At 41.3% G+C, this 21,368-nt stretch overlaps 1 protein-coding gene across 1 annotated transcript in view; it reads left to right on the forward strand.

Moving 5' to 3' along the window:
- Positions 1 to 21,368, forward strand: part of PTPN5 (protein tyrosine phosphatase non-receptor type 5) — a 96,722-nt gene that overhangs the window by 57,538 nt on the left and 17,816 nt on the right. Inside the window, exons 3-8 of the mRNA XM_074230139.1 lie at positions 5,439 to 5,620; positions 6,329 to 6,442; positions 7,670 to 7,753; positions 8,806 to 9,044; positions 10,082 to 10,271; positions 14,216 to 14,300. Of these exons, the coding sequence (XP_074086240.1) occupies positions 5,439 to 5,620; positions 6,329 to 6,442; positions 7,670 to 7,753; positions 8,806 to 9,044; positions 10,082 to 10,271; positions 14,216 to 14,300 (894 nt within the window). The remainder of the gene's footprint in view (positions 1 to 5,438; positions 5,621 to 6,328; positions 6,443 to 7,669; positions 7,754 to 8,805; positions 9,045 to 10,081; positions 10,272 to 14,215; positions 14,301 to 21,368) is intronic.

Below are 21,368 nucleotides of genomic sequence, written 5' to 3' on the forward strand. Positions count from 1 at the left end.
GCTCCATCACATTGTGTGGACCCCTGATAAAGGAATAATAGAAGGACATAAAATAGGGCCCAACAGGAAAGAGGGAATGGGTATGTTTTGATCAGCACCATTGGAAAACATCCAAATCCATGATATCATAGATTCATCAGAGTCACTTGAGCCACTCAACTACTGAAACACATCCTTCTCTTACTAATCATTCATATTTTTTTCTTCAAATCACCCCAATCACAGTTCCCATAGTTAATGTCTTCCTAAAGAAGTGGAGGCAACTCAGAATCATTTGTATTCTTCCCAGTTTACAACAAATGGAGTTGACCACCATATTCTGGAGCATAGTGTAACCTCCATTCCAGTAGTACTACCTAAGACTTCATAGAAAAAGTAAAGGGTGCTTTCCTGCTGGGTATCTGAAACACTCTGTACTCACCCCCTGTCCTTTGAAATAATGTGTTCATCTTGACTTCTAACTACATACTTAGTCCTCACCCACCCCTAGTAATTATGAATTAAGTGGCAAGAATTCGTTCTTCAAACCCTCCTGAAAACACAAAAGTAATGAGGTCTCCTATGGTACTTAGTGGATAGAGAGCAGAATGGATCAAATGAGCAAATACAGTAACCAACATACAAGGTTTAAAACTCAGAATTCATGGAGATCTTCCATCAGTTTCATAACACACACCACAACCTTGAGAAACAGAGACACATCTTGAGGAGAAATAATATAGCATCTCCCAGCAGAGTCTGAAAGAATGATGGATCCTGTCCCCTACAATGCTATTATTTTAGGCATGGTGTTGGGATTGGGGTTGGGGTGAGAAGAATAGGATAAGATGAGTAAGTAATGTCAACAGCTTCCATAAAAAGGTCCAAGTTTTGAGGTTGAATCAAACAAGTGGTCAACTCTTTAGCAATTCCCTTAGTTTGCTTCACAGCCTTAAGTGGATTTTGAAACATAAATCTCTGCTACAACTGATTTTCCCACTAGGTTTCAAACACTCTATAGACACCCTGCCATCAGATCAGCTTAGTATTATTGGGTTGTTTTGTAGATTTGGGTTTTTTGGCTAATAATTGACCTCCTTCCACTTTGGATGCTGCCTCTTCTATCCTGAATAAATATTGTCTTATTCTTAACATAGGCCTTACTGTTGGTTTTTGAGAGGGGTATGATAGTAGTCTATGGCCATATCTTGAACCTTGCATAAGGTACCAAGACACTTTTCCTGAATATATAATGCTATATATATATATATGTATATATATATGTATACATATATATACATATATATATATATATACATATACACAGTATCAGTAGAGTCAGTTTAACCAATCTCACACTCATCAATGTTAGTAGAATTCTGGTACTATCTGTAATTGCCACCACCACCCCCACAGTTGCAAAATTATTGATCTCAGCTTACATATGTTTCCTTTTGCTTTCACCTTCACTTGCTTAAACTGACAGCAGGAACATTGATGTGACATCCAGAGAGCTGAATCAATAGACTCATTCAGCTTTGACTGCTAATTGGTAGATAAAAGGTCAGTATTCCCCATCTCTCACAAGTAGATGAACACATGGTCTCTGAAGCTCTAAGCCAGGGATGGGGAACCCTTTTTTCTGCCTTGGGCCAAAATTTGAAAAATAGCCTGCTATATTTGGTCAGACATTTACTTAATTCACTCCAAAAAACTCCTAAATTTACTGAATTTCCAGTCCTGCCTGTGGTTGCCCTGGCAGCCCCAGACTGAATGATTTCATGAGCCTTATATAGTCCATGGACCAGACATTTCCCACCCTGCTGTCTTAAGTTAATCCAAAGCAAAAGTAAAGGTAGTATCTGTTCCTTATGATACTTCCTTACCCGCTTTTTACCTGTCTCATTCCTATCATTTAACATCACTAGGGAGAGAGATAAGGAAAAATTGAGGGCAGAGGGAGGGTATAACAGAGGAGGTAGAGCTGACAGGTACTCCAGGTTAAAGATCAAAACTTGAGTATAGAATAAATGACTTGAAGAAGAGATAAAAATAAAATACAAGAGCACTCCATCTCACTACCTACCAGCTTCCATCACATCCCATAAAGCCCCCTAACTGCCAAGGGAGCATCTCACTCTACCACCTTGTACGCTATTGCCATTCAATAAGTGTTTATTGATCTGATTTGGTCTATTAAGCACCCAGTTTATTCTATTCAGGTTCATGAGAGCAAAATATGTCTCTATTTCTGTATACATTCTCACTCAAATACTGTTTCAACACAGCTCAACAAATCTACAGTAGTATTGATCATGGCCAGTAAATTATGGGTAATGTCAGCAATTTGGCACCTTTTGCAGACCAAGATGACATTCACTAACAAGACATATATTCCCTCTCTCCCTCACCTGTCATAGTCAAGCAGGTCTCAGACTTTGTTGATTCTATTTCCATGTTTTGCGTCCTTTCCTCTTTCTCCATTCATATAACAGCTACATATTGTCACCGCTCACCTGGATTACTGCAATAGTTTTATCCGTCTTCCAGTGTTCGGTCTTTCCCCTCTCTCATCCATTCTCTGAATAACCGGTTAAGTGATGTGCCTATAGTGTGAGCTTAACTTGACATTTCCCTGCTCAAGAAGCTACAATAGATCTCTCTGGCTTCTAGAATAAAATAAACTTTTCTCAACCTTATATTTAAAACCGCAGCCTAATCTTCCAGCTTTTTGCACATTGTAGTCTTTCAAATTCTCTATGGTAGTGTCAAACTGGTTCAACTAGCTGTATCTTATTCCCAAAATTCAACAATTGTTTTTTTTTAGGTTTTTTGCAAGGCAAATGGGGTTAAGTGGCTTGCCCAAGGCCACATAGCTAGGTAATTATTAAGTGTCTGAGACAGAATTTGAACCCAGGTCCTCCTGACTCCAAGGTTGGTGCTTTATCCACTACGCCACCTAGCTGCCCCTTATTCCCAAAATTCAACCCATCTCCATACCTGTGTCAGTCTGCCCTCCAAGTTTGGGATTGAGTCCTCCTCCTCTTCCCTTTTCCTCTTCTTCCCCTCCCCCTGCCCCTCCTCACCTCCCTTCCCCTCCTCCTCTCACTCTTCCCCCTTATCCCAATCTTCCTCTTCCTCCTCCCCTCCTCACTACCTGCCTTCAGAGTCCCACTCAAGTAGTATCTCCTACAAGAACCCATTACCCTCTCACCAGTTTGCTAGCACCTTTCCCCCAGAAACCCACTGGTATCTATTTTATAATTAATTTTCAATATACATACCATTTCTCCTGAATAAAATGTAAGCTCTTTCAGGGCACGGGCTTGAGGTTTTGCCTTTGTATCCTTAGTAACTGGCACATAGTAAGCCCTTCAATTGTTTAGTGAATAATAACTGGGAAAAGAATTAAATATTGAATAAATGAGTGATTTACACTTAGTCCCAACTTTCACTCAGGTCCTTCTGCCTTTAATTGGGCTTCTGAAAACTGTTGGTGGAGGGCTCTGGGTCCTCTTCAGAACCAGAGGACTGGACAGAGATAACTAGACCCTGACCTCAGCCCCAGGAGCACCAGATAACCCTTTTGAACTAAACTGGAGTTCTCAGGTGTTGTAACCCACAATAAAAGACTGGAATTTTTTCTGCCCCGCCTCCCCGCCACCAGCTGTGTTGTCCTGGAGCAGGTGCAGTAACTACTCAGTAGCCAAAACCTCAAACTACTGAATGAGAAGCTCAGGGGAAAATGAGTGGTGACTCAGTGACTGATTCTCTAAAGAACACAATGTAATGGAAAGAGCACTAGGTTTAGAATCATTCAGTAAACACATATTAAACATCTATTTTCCACATTGTCTTTAAATGCACAAAATAAAATCAGTTAGATGGAAATGCAGCTACCAATTTTTTTTCAAATTTCTCAGACCCTTCCTTGCCCTAGTAGAATGTTGAGAAGAGGAAACAGCAAGTTCGGTCAATTTGACTCAACCACAGAGTGTGGGCAGTAAGCCTAGAAAGATAGCCTGATGGGTTAGGATGGTCTCTTTTTTTTTCTGTATCCCTAACACCTGGTACCTGGTCCACCTGGAGACCATTAAACCATAAGAGAGATTCAGAGCTGACTTCTGGTTAGCAGAGTAGGAGAGGGGAGAGAGAAAGGAATAAGATTTATTAAGTTTCAGACACATATTTATAAATATGATCTCATTTGATCCTTTTACAAATATTACCTCATTTGATAAGAAAAAGAGGGCTTGTCAGGAACCTTGGTCTCTAGCATTCTGGAGAGTTTGAACAAAAGAATAGACTTTCCTTCTCCATAGATAAATATTTCTCCCATTTACCACAGTCTTTGTCTCACACAGTCGGTCACTGACCTATGCCAAGGAAATCCATAGCCCAGTGAGCGCAACTCATATCAAGAATATGAGACTGTGGGGCAGCTAGGTGGCGCAGTGGACAGAGCACCAGCCCTAGAGTCAGGAGTACCTGAGTTCAAATACAGCCTCAGACACTTTATAATTACCTAGCTGTGTGACCTTGGGCAAGTCACTTAACCCCACTGCCTTGCAAAAAAAAAAATATGAGACTGAAAAATAAAGGAATGAAAAATAAAAATAGAAATATGAGAATGTATAGCATATGCCTAAAAAGATAAGTTTTAATGTAGAGACTGTAGATGTGATCTCTTTTCTCGGTAATCATACTTTGATAGACTTCTCTGGATGTGTGGAAAGGTCTGCATTCACCTGGTCCTTAATTTTCTTATGACAGTCCTAAAAAAGTCTTTAAAAGCTATTTCAGGTAATAATTTATAAATAAACATTTATTAAGTACTATGTATTAGATATTGTGCTCAGTGCTAGTAAGCCCTCTGAGTCTCTACCCTCAAGGAGCAATGAAAGAAGGTCCCATTTATTGAGGTCTACCCAAAGGGGGTGGGCGTCCCACTTCCCAAACCCCTCAGCTTGATGGGAGTTTGGCTGCTGACAAGACCATGAGTTTTGTTCTTCAGCCCTGGGACAAGAGACCCTGAGGATCCGGAACCCCAGGGACAGGTGTAGGTGGGAACAGAGAAGCTACACAGGCTGTGTGGGACCAGACCTTTAAAAATTGGGTTTGGGAAGGTTGTTTTTTGTTTCCTTAAGAAATGAAAAAGAATAAGGCTGAATAAACATGACTACATTAACTCGCTGAAAAACCTCCTGCCATTTTAACTCTGTTCCTGGAGAAATAAAAGAAAAATAATTTGTCCACCCACACTCAGATCTTTCTGACGAAGGTAGGTGAATATTGCTTTGCTAATCGAGTGTGACGGCTGGATGTGAAGCCACACTGACGGATGTAGGATTGAAAGGAATCAACAACTTTAAAAAAAAAAAAAAGGAAGTAGCTGCTACTGGGTCCCAGCAGACCTGGGAGTCACTGAGTCTGACTGTGTTGCTTGCTGGCTTCTGCAGGTCTCCCCCAGCCCATAGCAATGGAGGCTATTGATGAGAGTGAGGGGCATCCAGAACAACAGGGGGAAACAGCATCACCCTCACAATCCTCGGAAAGAGAAACACAGCCTGCCCAGTGTCCCTGGGGCCAACCTCTGACTGGGGGTGGCAGCATGTGCCTGTTCGCCATCTCTCAATTCTTGGTAAGGATGTGGGATGCACCAGGCTATGGTGGGAGGACGAGGGGACTGGGGGAGGGGAGAAAGGAACCCCCATTCCCATCCCCATCTCTTCCCAGGGCTCATGTGAGATGGGCCTTGGAGGAACCCTGGGAGCTCTGCTCTCTCACCTGTAAAGATGGAATCCTTAGGACTGGGATGAGAAGGAGCATCTACTCCCAGGCACCCTGTGCCATCCCTGTTCATAACTAGAGTTCTCTCTGGAGGAGCCTTGTCTCAGGGGGATTTCCTATGTAAGGTCGTCATTGTGGGGGCAGCTTTTGGTTTCCTTTCTGTAGGGGCCTCTTGTGTGTGTCCCTTAAATAGGATCCCCCTGTAGGCCTTTCTTTCTGTGAAGGGGGGCCTTATCTTAGTCCCCTCTTCCAGGTTGGGAGACCTCTCCCATACAGCTGGACTGTTGCTTTCCCTTTAGTGAATCATATCTGTGCTGCTTCTTGCAGATGAGCAGATTCCAGATCTCCCATTCGGAGTTTTCCTTGCTGTAGGCTGAAGGAGGGAAAAAAGTTTGGGGATGTGTTCTTTAGAGTAACAGCTTAAACAAATGCAGAGAGACAGAAAAGCAAGGGCTTCTGAAGGATGAGCCAGGGGAGTGCCCTCCAGCTCCCACCCTGGCTCTGCCTCGTGGGGTCAGGGATGGGAGCTAACTTGACCCCCCTCCCTTCCCTGGTCTAGCTGGCCTTGGGAGTGCTCTGGCTCAGTGGGTATGGCGCTATCACTCTTCAGGGGGTCTTGGATATGGGCTCCTCCCTGCTCACACCATTGGGACAACTGTTCATCGTTCCAGAGGTAAGTAGATTCTGAAGGGACCAGGCAGATTGGGAAGAGGATGGGGGGGGGTCCTAATCCCATTCCCCCCTCTATTCCCAGCCCTTTCCTCTGCCAGGCTTCATTAATGCCAACTCAATTTTAGACTTCTGAAATCTCTCGTTTGAACTCTCTCTACCTGTTTGGAAATTCTCCAGAAAACAAGAGCTTGACTTTCTCAAACCTCCAAAACTTGCCTTCCCTGAGCTGTCCTAACTCTGGCAACCTGAGTCTTAAGATTTCTATCCAAGAGTCATGGGGCACTCTTCTGCACCATCCTCTCAAGACTCTGAAACTTTGTTTTTTCCTACCCTGGACATAGACAATCCTCCTTCTTTCCCTAGTTCAGCTAAAACCAGGTTGGGATTTTCAAAAGTCAGTTTACTAAAAAGCTGATAAAATGTAAAACCCAATACAAAAACAGATTTGATGTGGTATGAATCATAGATCTGACCACTAATTGGCAATGCTAACAGTTCCTACCTTACCCCTTCTCCCTGAAACTTTTTACCTTTCAGTGAAGCCACTTTTTCATTTTTTATCTCTTCATGAGGCTATGTCCTTGATTATGCCAAATGACATCAGTTATTTTACAGTGATGGAAGCAGACCCTATTGAAAGGAATTTCTCTTCTGTTGAATTGTCCCCTCACCTCCTGTCCATTGACTGAGGGCAGTCATTGATTATTAGATCAGTAGCAGAGTAAAAATGAATTCCAGGCTTCTATCCAATGACATCACACTTTTTCTGGATCCATTTTCCTCAGCCATCCACTTCCCTGGGCTCTTTTTAATGACTTGACCATCAGGTGTGGGCCTCCCTCCAAATCTCACACACACACACACACACACACACACACACACACACACACACACACACACTCTGACCTTGCAGAATCCTACAGTGCAATATATGTGTGTGTATGAAATATCAAAAATTCTTTTAACACATGGTTTAAGAGTTTCTACCAATAATAACAAGAGGATCTTGCACACCCATCACCTGAAGGTGGTTCAGTCATTTGGATGGACAGAAGGTGTTACTCATTTCTATAGGCCTTAGATATCTTTCTAGACTATGCAAACTAAGCTTCTCTAGTCCCTCAGTTTCTTTTCCCAAGAAATAGGTCATGTTCCCTTCATCACCACCTCACCCCAGCCCCATAACCCTATTCCTGTGGACCTAATCACTTTGTCTGATATTACCTAGATTTGTCTCAAGATGGGAAGCATGGAAACATCTGGGTTTCTGGTGGTCTTCCTGACTTTTGGTCTAGTCCTGGCTATGATCTTGGTAAGATGCCTCCTGATCCTGCCTTCAATCTCTGACCCTTGTACCCTTCTCCTCTCATCTCCCTGAACTCTCTGACTGAGCCTAGCTCTAACCAAACCCTGATCCTCACTCCAGCACCTCTACCTTCTGGACCCTATGGACTATGATATCCTACGCAGGCCAATCCTTCTCTGGCATGTTTGGATGGGATGGAGAAGGATGGAGCATGGTTGAATCAGTGATAGGAACTGTATTTCCATAGGGTTGTTAAAAAATAGACAAGGGGAACATAAGGAACCTTCCCAAATGACAATTATCTGTGGCGAGATGAGTGATGCAACCAATAGGATGCTAGACATGGAGTCAGGATGGTCAGAGTTCAAATTTTTCTTCAAACACAATTACCCTGAGCAAGTCACTTCATCTCTCTCAGTTTTCTCATCTGTAAAATAGGAGTTATAGTAACACCTACTTCAGGGGGTTGTGGTGAAACTCAAATGAAATTGTGCATATAAAGTGCTTTACAAACCTAAAAGCTCTGCTAATTTTATATTTATTATCATTATTATTGTTATTATTATTATTATCATTATTATCATTATTATTATTATCATCATCATCCATAACACTAGCCAGTAGTTCTAGGCACAGCCACTTGAGTCAACAGCTATTTATCTCCAGCCTACAGACTCCTTTCCACAGGAGAAAGAAGTGAGAGAAAATAGGAGATGAGGCAGGCTTTAGAGGTAGTCCTTAGGCAGGCAAGCAGATGAGGGGCTAGCATAGAGAAGGAAAGAGTTCAGGATTGGTGGGAGGTGGGAAGCAGCAGAAACAGTGGTCACAAAACCCTCTCTGGGCAGTAGGCTTGACTGTTGTAGACCACTTATTCCCTAAAGTCAGAACATTCCTATATGGAACAGGATCATGGAACATGGCCACGGGAACTCCCAAGATAAGCAGGTTAGGCATACATTCTGGAATCCCAACCTAGTACCCTACATGTTAATTAATCATATTATGTTGTTGATGGCCCTCTAGTAGGTTATAACTATATGTCTTCCTCTGTCCCCCAGGTTTGGCATCTCTTGGGAACTTCCCCAGAACTTCCCTCAAAGCAGTCTGAGGACAGACGCCAGTCTGTGAGCCGCCAACCATCCTTCACCTACTCGGAGTGGATGGAGGAAAAAACTGAGGATGACTTCTTGGATCTGGATCCTGTCCCTGAGACACCAGTGTTTGACTGCTCAATGGACATCAAACCAGAGGCTGACCCTGCCTCCTTGACAGTCAAATCCATGGGCCTGCAAGAGAGGTGGAGGAGGGACCCCTGGGGCTCCAAGGCTCAAAGTATCTGAAAGTTTTCCCATTCCCTTTTTGTTTCCTACTAAAGCCAAGGGATAGATATCTCTGGTAACCTATGTCCCAGGACAAAGCCCTGGGCAAAATGTGTTTCAGAGAATGGCCAGTATAGACCTCACCATGGAGGATGAACTGGTAGACATAACTCAGTGATAGAGAGGCAGCAGTGAAAAAAATTCAAAACTGAGAGTAAGAAGTCCTGAGTTCTGATCCTAGATTTTCTAACTCCCCACCACCTGGAGAAAGTCCATTCCCTTTTATAGACCTTTTTTCTTTATCTATAAAATGACAAGATTGGATTAGATGACTTTCAATAGCCCTTCCTGCTGGATGATACTTGGATTCCAGACATAGTCACTCCGGGGCAACCAGGCTACAGAAAACAGTCTCCATACTAAGACCAACTCTTCCCAAAGGTTTCCAGAACTGAAGCCATTTGCTAATGTGACTCTAAGTGGCTTTCTTCCCTCCCTGTTAGTTAGTTCTGCAGTCACCAAAGTGCAGATGGATCAGGAACCAGACCAAGGGAAGGATAGAAAGAAGAATAGAATGCAAGTGTCATTCTATCTATTTGAACCTTGCTCCTCTTCTGTGGACCTCCTATCTCATTTAGGAGGCCTCCTTCCAGGCAGACAAAAGACCCAGACCTGAGCCTTAGTGACTGATATCAGGTTGAGAATTTGAGATCCTCAAGAGAACAGGATTTGACCTATTAAAAGAAGAAGTGTTATCCTACCTTTCCATACCCCTATGAGAAATGGTGATCCCATCGCTGAGCCTGAACCAGTGTCCCCCATCTTTGAGCCCTCATCTTCCATCTCTGAGCTCATTCCTGAGTGTCCTTCCTTCCTTCCTTAGACTCCACCCTGCATCCTTGGGCATCAGTCATGCTTCATCTCCAGACCCTCAGTCCTCATCATGAGACCCCCCCCCATCCTTCAATCCTGGACCACTGTCATCCACCTCTGACACCAGAATCTTGCTTTCTAGGAGGGGCTCAAATGTGTCCTTGACCTTGGACATGTGCACTCCAGGATGCTCTGAGGAGGGCTTTGGCTACATCATGTCTCCACGTGAAGAATCAGCTCGAGAGTACCTGCTTAGCGCCTCCCGGGTCCTCCAAGCTGAGGAGCTCCATGAGAAGGCATTGGACCCATTCCTGCTGCAGGCCGAGTTCTTTGTGAGTATCAACCCCAAAATCATCATGCTATGGACTTTCACATATTCATTCACTCTTGGACATCATCCTTCATCTCCAGGTCTTATACATAGCCAGGGCTCTGAATTGGAGAGAGAGACAGTGTGGTACAGTGGAAAGAGCATTGAATTTGGACTTGGAGACCCTAGAATAAAACCCTGCCTTTTAGTTGCTGCCTGGGTGACCTTGAGCAAGTCACTTAAAAATCTGGGTCTCCCATTTCCTCAAGTTGTATATAAGAGACTAAATGACCTCTGAGGTTCCTTCTTGATCTGTAATCTTATGAATCTCAAAACCTTACCTCAGGATCCCTGGCAGATCCAAATACTTACGAGGAGAGGCTCATAGAAATCTGTTGAGCCTTTACTGTGGTGGTAGTTGTCCTTCATTCTCTAAGAGGACCAAAAGGACATCACTATGTTGGGGTCAGCATACTCTGTTTCCAACTGTGGCTGATCAAACGAATTCAAGTTTGGAAAGCTCTACCACAGGTTGGACACAAATAGGCCATGTGAACATTTGGGATGGATCCTCTAAATTTGTGCAAAAATAGGAAGTGGAGAACACTGGTTCACCCTCCTGACTTCCCTTTGTATTTCACTAGCATCACCAGGCTCCTAGTCACCAAACTTAAAACCTGTGCATCATCCTCAATTCCTCAATCGCCTACTACCCTTAGCCCCCAGCCCCCTACCCCATCCCTGCTGTCCATTGTCCATCAAGAAAGCCAGTTGGATTCATCTTTGAAATGTGATTCAGTTCCACACCTTCCTTTGCCATTCTTGGCCTCATCTTAGTCCAAGCCCTATTATCTCACACTTGGACTAATGCAATAGCTTCATTGTTCAATACTCCCTCATTAGTCTACAGATTAACTTCTCTAAAGAACAACCCTGCTGAAAAACTTTCAATGGCTCCCTATTGTCTACAAGAAATAGTCCATATTCCTAAGCCTGGCTCTCCATAATCTTTCTCCAAACTATCTTTTTTTTAGCTTTAAGAACTCACTTCAGGAGCAGATAGGTGGCGTAATGGATAGAGCACCAGCCCTCGAGTCAGGAGTACCTGATTTCAAATGTGACCTCAAAATAATTACCTAACTATGTGACCTTGGGCAAGTCACATAATCCCATTGCCTTGCAAAAAGTAAAAAAAATAAAATAAAATAACTCAGTCTACCACTTTACAGATATTCCTTGACTTTCCTGCCATTTCTTCTCTCCATTCCTCTACATTCTCATTTTTCCTTATCTTATTCAAACTCATTTAATAGAGAGGCAGGATAGGAAAGACTAGTGGAGCCAGGAAGAACCAGGAACCAAATGTCAGTTTTTTTCATCTCTAAAATAGGGTTAAAAATAATAGGATTGTTCTGCGAGCCAAAGGAGTTAATGTGCAATATTAAGAGCATTGGAAATCTTAAAACATTACATAAATGTTGGCCATTGTTATTACATTATCAGCAATTTTCATATAAAATAACATATCTTAAAATAGTTTATATTTATATATTATATTTTATACTGGAAGATACAGCCAGGATTAAGAGATAGATATATTTAGAGTCAGGAAGACCCAAGTTCAAATCTTTCCTCACATACTACCTGTGTGACCCACTTGCAACTTCTCTGTGCCTCAGTTTCCTCAAATGTAAAATTAGAATAATAACCCCTACTTCATTGATTGTTGAGAGATTCAAATAAAATAATTTATCTAAAATATTTTGGTAACTTTAAGATGCTATATAAATGTAAACTGTCACGATGATGTTCTCATAAATCTAATCTATTCTTCAAAGTCCAATTCAAATTCCAACTTCTACATTGAAGCTTCTCCTGCTAATTCAGCTGACATGGAGTTTTCATTCCTCTGAGCTTCTAGACATATATTGTCTATAAAAGCTTATTTGACAGTGACTTTCTTTCAAACTACTCTTGGATGGAGTGGTTATGAGTTCATCACCATCTTGGTAGAACACCAGTTGGATGACTTCCTAAAACATGACTCCCAGAACTATATAACCTATTACAGTGATGGCTTCACCTGGACAGAGGATGTCAGGACAATTGTCTCTCTAATTTTGGAAACTGCCCCTTTTCATGTGCCTTTTTTTAAATCACATTAGCTTGTTTGGCTGCAACGACTTACTGTTGACTCATCCTGGGTTTATGATCCAATACAGCTTCCAGATCATTTTCAAACAATAAGTGGTCTAGCCACACCTCCCCAGTCTCATACTTAATGATTGGTTTTGCCTTGTTTTGTTTTTAAACATAAGTATAGGATTCTTTAATTATCACTATGCCATTTCATTCATTATCTCAATCTGTCAAGAATGTTTTGGATCTTGACTCCGTTGTCAGATAGGTTAGGGATCCCCCCAAAGTGGTGGAATCTCCAAATTATTGTAAGCCAAGTTATTGAAAAAAAAAATGTTCAAATAAAACAAGTGCTAAGACACACCCCTGAGGTATTCCACTAGACATGTTCTTCCCATTTTCCCTGACTTTGGGATTTTGTTCATTTGACCTGTTCTGAAATCAACTAACTTTACCTGTTCTGAAATCAACTAACTTTACCATCTGCATCTCTATCTTATCCACAAAGACAACCTGAGAAATCTATAATCAGACACCTTGCTGAGATACAGGTATGCTACATCTACAGCTAGGGGTATTATATGGTGACTCTGATCTGAAGTCAGGAAGACCCAAATTCAAACTTGACCTCAGACATCTACTCTCTATGTAACCTTGGGCAAGTCGCTTAACCTCTGTTTGCCTCAACTTCCTCATCTATACAATGAGGATAATCAGAGCACCTATTGAACAAATGAGATAGTAATTGTAAAGTGCTTGTCACAGGGTCTAAATGGAATAGGTCCTACATAAATACTAGCTGCTGTTGTTATTCTAACATTCCTCTGACTCATCAGTCTGGTAACCCTGAAAAAAAAGAACCAGAAACAAGGTTAGCCTAACTTGATGAACTCTTTGCTGGTCCTTAGGGATCACTACTTCCCTTTCCAAAGACTCACAATACATTCAAAATTTATGTGAGGAATCAAATTCACTCACCTCCAAGCACATAGGGTCTGGCATAGAATAAATAATAATAATCTAGCATTTATACTTCATCTTTAGGTTTGCCAAGTGCTTATAAATATTATCTCTCACTTGATCCTCACCACAATCCTGGGAGGTAGGTGCTATGAGCAAACTGAGGCAGGCAGAGGTGAAGTTCCCAGAATCACACAGTTAGTCATTATCTGAGATCAGAACTGCTCTTGGGTCTTCCTGACTCCAGACCCAGAACTCTTATCTACAGTACCACCTCACTATATGGGTGTAAGTGATAAAGGATATGAAACCTGCTCTTAAGGGACTTTCAGTCTCATGTGAGAATTCTGAAACAAAAGCAAAAAATGACAAGATAGATTATGATCTGATTAATATGGATCTATGCTTAGCAAGGTTTAACATGTATAGTTTATATCAGATTGCTTTCTATCAGGGGAAAGGGGAAGGGGAGGGAGGAAGGGAGAAAAAGGTACAACTCAAAACCTTGCCAAAAACATGATTGTTGATAACTACCATTGCAGGTAGTCGGAAAAATAAATAAAAAAATATTTAATAACAAAAAATCTGGTTTATGATCAGAGACAAACCTGAGGAGCCCCGACCAGCACTAGAACCTCCTCCCAGGCAGTGAGCATTGAGAGCAGGGAAGCCAACTGTCCCCAGACCAATAATAGAGACAAGCAGTGGGTGTCTCATGGAAACATAAGCAGAGACACAAAGAGATCACTGCAGCTAAAACATAATTGGAACTCATAGGAGACAGCTTTTTCCCTATAGGCTAAAAAGTCTACTTAGTATTTGGTTATATATCTACAAATTTTCATGTAACTCTTCTTCTTCTGGCAGGAAATACCCATGAATTTTGTGGATCCAAAAGAATATGACATTCCTGGCCTGGTGAGGAAGAATCGCTACAAAACCATCCTCCCCAGTAAGTACCCATACCTGCAAACCTGAATGCCTTCCTCCAGTGGTCTCTCTAAATTCAGAATGGCCTGGAAGCCCCTAATGACAATGAGGTGATAGAGTCAATCAATCAATAAATATTTCTTAATCACCTACTATGTGCCATACACCATGTGCTAAGCCTTTAGGGGAAAAGAGGCAAAAGACAGTCCCTGCCTCCAAGGAGTTTACAATCCTATAGGGGAAACAACGTGCAAATAAATATGCAAAAACAAGTCATATATAGTGTAAATAGGAAATTATTAGCAGAGAGAAGCATTCTTTAAGAGGGATTGGGAAAAGCTTCTTGTAAGAGATAGTATTTTAGTTGGGACTTAAAGGAAATTGGAGTCAAAGTAGTTGGAATAGAAAAGGAAGAACACTCCAGACATGGAGAATGAACAATAAAATGCCAAAAGATGAAGTGCTTTGTGTATGGAAATAACCCAGAGGCCAGCATCACTGGGCCAAAGAGTACATGATGAGGAGTAAGGATCTAAAAAGGTAGGGAGCAATTAGATTGTGAAGAGTTTTGAATGCCAAAGATAATGTTGTGTTTGTTCCTGGAGAGAATTAGGGAGCTTATTGAGTCAGGAGGTGACATGATTGAACTTAAGCTTTAGGAAAATCATTTTATTAATGACCAAATAGAATAGCAAGAAACTTGAGACAGGTGGACCCACCAATAGTCTATTGCAATAGTCCAGGCCTGAAATGATAAAGACAAGGGGTTGGGAGGAAGGGGGGAGATTGGCAGTGTCAAAGGAAGGAGGGAGGAGATTTCAAGAGATGTTACAAAAGTTTAAATCAGAAGCTTTGGCACAAGATAGATTGTGGGAGATGAGAAATAGAGAGGAGTCCACAATGACTCTCCTAGGTTGGGAGTATGAGGGACTAGAAGACTTCTACATTAATAAGGAAAGAGGAAGAGATAAGGAATAAAGCTCATGAATTTTAAGTTTAGATATATTAAGTTTGAGATGTCTACTGGACATCCAGTTCTAGATGTCTGAAAGCTGGTTGAAGGTATGAGAGTGGAGGTCAGCAGAGAGCTCTGGGGCAAGAAAAGTAGATTTGAGAATCATCAGCATAGAGATGGTCACTAAATTTGCAGGAACTGATGAAAACACCAAGTGGAAAAGAAAAAGAACCCAAAATAGAACCCTGAGAGACACCTTTTATTAGAGGGGGTGGTCTGGAGAGGATCTAGCCAAGGAGACAGAAGAGAAATGGTCAGATAAGGGAGGAGAGGAACAAGGAGATAAAAGAGTATCAAGAAAGAAAGAGTGACCAACAGAGTCAAAGGCTCCAGAGAAGTCAAGGAGAATGAGCAATGAAAAAAGGCCACTGGACTGGGCAAGTACTAGATCATTAGTAACTTTGGAAAGAGGTCAGAAGAAAGTGGAGGCTTAGAGTTCTGGACTTGGAGCTAGTAAGACCTGAGTTCAAATCCTGATTTAGATACTTATTATCTGAGTTTCCCTAGGCAAATCGATTAACCTCCCTAGACTCGGTTTCCTCATCCATAAAATGAGGGAGTTTTGCTGGAACTCTGAGATCTCTTCCAGTTCTAATCTATGGTCATATAAAAGAAAGATTTTGATTTTGCCAAACTAAGGACTGGTGAAGGAACAGGAATAGGAGATCTTGGGTTTTCTTGTCCCATTCTTTTCCTCATGTTCAGAAGGCCCCCTGGCTAGACAGGCAGTATGATAACACTGGGAAGAGCATTGACTTTGAAGTCAAAGGAAGTATTATATTTCTGATACTTCCTGCCCCTGTGATCTTGGATAGATCCTTTAGTTTCCCTGGATCTCAATGTCTCTATCAATAGAATGACTGGAATGATCCATAAAGTTCCTTGCAAGTCTCAATCTATGATCCTGTGAACTTTCTAGGTCCCAGGTTCCCCTACCTTGAGGTCATCATCTCCTGGGAAAAAGAACATCAACAGTATTACCTGTTTTAGACAAAATAGCCACTTTTGAGTCTGTGGACTCAATGTCTGTGGACATTTACTGAATCCCAAATAACAGGGAAACATGCTGAAGTGGTCATTGGCATGATCCTCAGAATGGAAAATAGACATTCTGCCCCCTCTGCCCCCCATCTCCCACCCAGGAAAGAGCCAAAGCTAAGTAAAAGAAAATTAGAGCATCCCAGAGTTGGTAGTGACCTTAGCAGTCATTTAGACTGGTTTGTGCCTTAGCAGAATCCCCAACACATTAAAACAAATGATTTCTAATTTCTGTATTCTCTTTGTGTCCAGAAGGCCCATCTGGTTGCTTGAAAATCTCCATTGACAGGGAAATCACTCTATCTGAGTCATGCCCTCCCACTTTTGGAGGGCTGTAATTTTTAGGAACTGTTTGGTTCCTGATATGGAACTGAAATCTGCTTCTCAGTAACCACCACCCATTGGTCCTTGTTCTTCCCTCAGGGTCAAGCAAAACAAGTTGAACCAGTCATCTGTAATTCAGTCCTCCAAATCAGTGTCCCCTGGCAACCAAGTCTAGAAAAGTTGCAGAGCAGTTGCAGATATGTATTGGTAGAGGGAGCCATCTTACCAACAAAAATCACAAGTCCAAACCTGAATCAAAACAAAACAAAACAAAATACATTAACCTATTTGGAATGCCTTGTCAGACTGTTGATTCATAACAAGCTTGAAGTTCCTTAAAAACCTCAGGTCTTTTTTCACATTCACTACAAGTCAAGAGCATCTGCTTGTGGAGTTGATTATTTTGGAAACTAAATGTAGGACTTTACATTTATCTCTATGAAATGTGGTCTACAGAAGCATGGGGCCTTGGTTCAGATTCTCCCTCTTCTTCCTACTTCTGTAAACTTGGGCAAGTCATTGAATGTCTTGGTTTTGATTTCTTCATCTAGATAATAGGATTTTACTCAATGATTTCTAATGTCTTTCCTGCCTCCAAATTTTATGTATGATGGATGCTGTGAAATTTCAGGCTATTAGGTCTGATCTATCCTTATCTTATGTATTTGTTTTTTCCAACTACATGCAATGGTAGTTTTTATCAATCTTTATTCTTGCAAGGTTTTGAGTTTACATTTTCTCCCTCCCTCCCTTCCCTTTCCCCATGCTGACAGAAAGAAATCAGATATAAATTCTACATTTATAACCATGCTAAACATAGATTCATATTGATCATATTGTGAGAGAAGAATCATATCCAAATGGAAGAAAGAAATCATTAGAGAGGGCAAAAATGACCTTATTATATAAGGCAACTTTTGAAAATCAAAGATGGTAAACTTTGGTCTTCATTTAAATACCATAGTTCCTTCTCTGGTTATAAATGGTATTTTCTATAATAAGCCTTTTAAAATTCTCTTTGATTATTGTATTTCTGAAATGAACAAATCTGTCATGGTTAATCATCACCCATGTTGTTGTTAGTATGGACAATGTTCTTTTGGTTCTACTCATTTCATTCCACATCAATTCATGCCAGTCTTTCCAGATTTTTCTCAAAGCCATCCCTCATGATTTCTTATAGAATAATAATATTCCATCATATACATATACCTTAATTCGTTCAGCCATTCCCCAATTGATGTAGCCCATAGAGATCTTTTGGGATTTCAGTGTGGTCATCCAACCTTTTAGTTGGATGTGCCATCCACAAATGTGATGAGCATGCCATCTTTTATTTCATATCCAATAGATAAAAATGTTGAACAGGGCCAGAGAAAGGTCCAGAAACTTCCCCAGATCTGCTCCTTGAGACCTCAGCTCAGAGGCCTTACACAAAGGATTTAGATCAGGTCTCCTCAAAGACAGACTTCACCTTGACTTGTAGGAACTAGCCAGTATGTTTTATGCCCACAGATCACCGAATATCTCTGAGATTCTGGGTTCTCCAGGATTTTTTTTAGGTTTTTTTCAAGGCAAATGGGGTTAAGTGGCTTGCCCAAGGCCACACAGCTAATTATTAAGTGTCTGAGGTCGGATTTGAACTCAGGTACTCCTGACTCCAGGGCCAGAGCTCTATCCACTGCACCACCTAGAGGCCACCTAGCCACCCCCAGGATTTTTTTTTAATTGTCTCTCCTGTGAGTCTACAAAAATGAATGGGTGGGGAAAAGATGACCAGGCAGTCTATTCTCTGGAGTTAGTTCATTATTTCTGCTATTGAATGTATTTTTATATACAAATGATCCCTTGAAGACCTCAAAACCTTTATTTGGAGCATCCTAGTGGATACAGGACTAGTCTCAAAGACCAGAAAACCTGGATTCAAGTCCTGCTCCTATACATAACCGGATCCTGACCCCATGCAAAGCACCAGATAGTTTTTAAGATCATAACAAAGTGCTGACCTACATTACTAGAGACGTTTCCTCATCAGGAGGTTCTTTCCAACAGTGAAGTCACAGATGCAGTTTCTAGGCCCTCCAAGCAGATCCAAACAGATCTGAAAGATGCTTAAACTTTTCCAATGCAGTCTGAGTAGAAAACACCTGAATCAGGTAATTTTTTTGGGGGGGGGGGTGTGAAACATACTAGCCACTGAGAATATAAGAAAAGGTGTAAATTACATTCCAGCTGAGCTTTGAAGAAAGATGTGGATTCTGAAGTGATGGAGGTGAGCAGGAGATATATTCCAGACAAGGGGGACAGCCAGGGCAAAGGTCTGACGATGGGAGAAAGAGCATTATGTATACATTACATTGAGCAGACAAGTAGGACTAGATGGAGGATGGGAGTATTGTGTGAAAAGACTGGAAAAAGTAAGAAGGGACCAGGATGTAAAGAGATTCATGTAACCATTAGCAGAGTTAATATTATGGCCACTGATGTTTATTTTTTATTTTTACAAGGCAGTAGGGTTAAGTGACTTGCCCAAAGTCACACAGCTAGGTCATTATTAAGTATCTGAGGTCAGATTTGAACTCAGGTCCTCCTGACTCCAGGGCCAATGCTCTATCCACTGCTCTACCTAGCTGCCCTAACCAGGGCATTATTGAGTAGGGGAGGGACCCTAGTCAGACTGCTGGCTCTGTGAAGTATTGATTAGAGTGGGAAGAGGATTTGAGGAGGGAGACCAAAAGGAGTCTGTTGTAATAGTCCAAGTGAGAAGTGAGAAGTGCCTGCCCCAGAGCAATAACTATGGCAGTAGAGAAAATGGGACATATGTGAGAGAAAGGGGATATAGAAATAATAAGACAGGACAAGAAATGATATATGTGGGTTAAATGAAAAAGAGAATTCAGGATTGAACCAAGATTGTGTCACCCTGGATGACTGGAAGAATTATAGTACCCTCGGATAGTAATAGGGAAATCCATAGAGAAGAAAAACAATAATAAGGAAGAAGAGTGGGAGTTTCAGGAGGAAAGATAATGAGTTCTATTTTGGACAAGTCAAGTTTGAAATGCCTATAGGATAGCCAGGTTAAAATGCCTAATAGGTCACTGTTAATGTGTGACTAGAGCTCAGGAGAGAGACAGACAAAGGATATATAGATCTTGGAGTTAGCCATAGAGATAATAATTCAACTCAAAGTGGGAAGGCTCCCAAGTAAGAGAATTCAGAGAGAAAACACAACATGATCAATATGGATCTATGTTTAGCATGGTTATAAAAGTAAAGTCTATATCAAATTGCTTTCTGTCAGGGGGAAGAAGGAGGTAAGGGAGGGATAAAATGTAAAATTCAAAACATTGCAAAAAAAGATTGGTTAAAAACTATCATTTCATTAGTTGGAAAAACAAATAAATTTTTAAAAGAAAAAAAGGAATATAGAAAGAAAAAAGAAGATGGGCTAGGATAGAGCCTCAGGGTACACAGTCACAGTTAGCAGACATTCCATGAAAAAAGATTCAGTAAAGGAGACTGAAAAAGACCAGTATGACAGATAAGAGAAGAACCAGGATCATAAAAACCAAGAAAGGAGAAAGATTCAATTGCAGAGTAGAAGGAATACTGTCAAATATTGCATAGTAATAATGAAGAAGATTGGGAAGAGGGTCTTATATGTGGTGATTAAGATATCAGGGGTAGGGGCAGCTAGGTAGAGCAGTGGATAGAGCATTGGCCCTGGAGTCAGGAGTACCTGGGTTCAAATCCGGTCTCAGACACTTAATAATTACCTAGCTGTGTGGCCTTGGGCAAGCCACTTAACCCCATTTGCCTTGCAAAAACCTAAAAAAACAAAACAAAACAAAACAAAAAGATATCGGGGTAACTTTCAGGAGATCTGATGCTAGAATGAAGGTGGTTAAGAAAAGAGAAAATTGGGGCAGCTAGGTGGCACAGTGGTTTAGAGCATTTACCCTGCACTCAGGGGGACCCACGTTCAAATTCCTCTTCAGACACTTATTAGCTGTATGACCCTGGACAAGTCACCTAACCCCAATTACCTCAAAAAAAGATGAGAAGAGACACCAAGTATACATAACTTTTTAAAAGAAGGAGCTAAGAAATAGAGGAGTGATATAAAACTGGAGTTAGCATGGTTGATGTCTAAGGAAAGAGGGATTTTTTAAAATAAAAAAGACTCCCATTTAGAGGGTAATTTATTTTTTTAAGATTTTATCTATTTTGAGTTTTACAATCTTTCCCCTAATCTTACTTCCCTCCCCCCCACCCCCCACAGAAGGCAGTCTGTCAGTCTTTACATTGTTTCCATGGTATACATTGATCCAGATTGAATGGAGAGAGAAATAATATCCTTAAGGAAGAAACAAAGTATAAGAGGTAGCAAGATCAGACAATAAGATATCAGCTTTTTTTCTAAGTTAAAGGTCTTTGTTCAAACTCCACAGTTGTTTATCTGGCTACAGATTCTCCATTACAGACAGCTCCAAATTGTCCCTGATTGTTGCACTGATGGAATGAGCAAGTCCATCAAGGTTGAACATCACCCCCCATGTTGCTGTTAGGGTGTACAGTGTTATTCTGGTTCTGCTCATCTCACTCAGCATCACTTCATGCAAATACCTCCAGGCTTCCCTGAATTCCCATCCCTCCTGGTTTCTAATAGAACAATAGTGTTCCATGACATACATATACCACAGTTTGCTA

The sequence above is a fragment of the Macrotis lagotis genome, chromosome 3, assembly GCF_037893015.1.
Source record: "Macrotis lagotis isolate mMagLag1 chromosome 3, bilby.v1.9.chrom.fasta, whole genome shotgun sequence".
Lineage (NCBI taxonomy): Eukaryota > Metazoa > Chordata > Mammalia > Peramelemorphia > Peramelidae > Macrotis > Macrotis lagotis.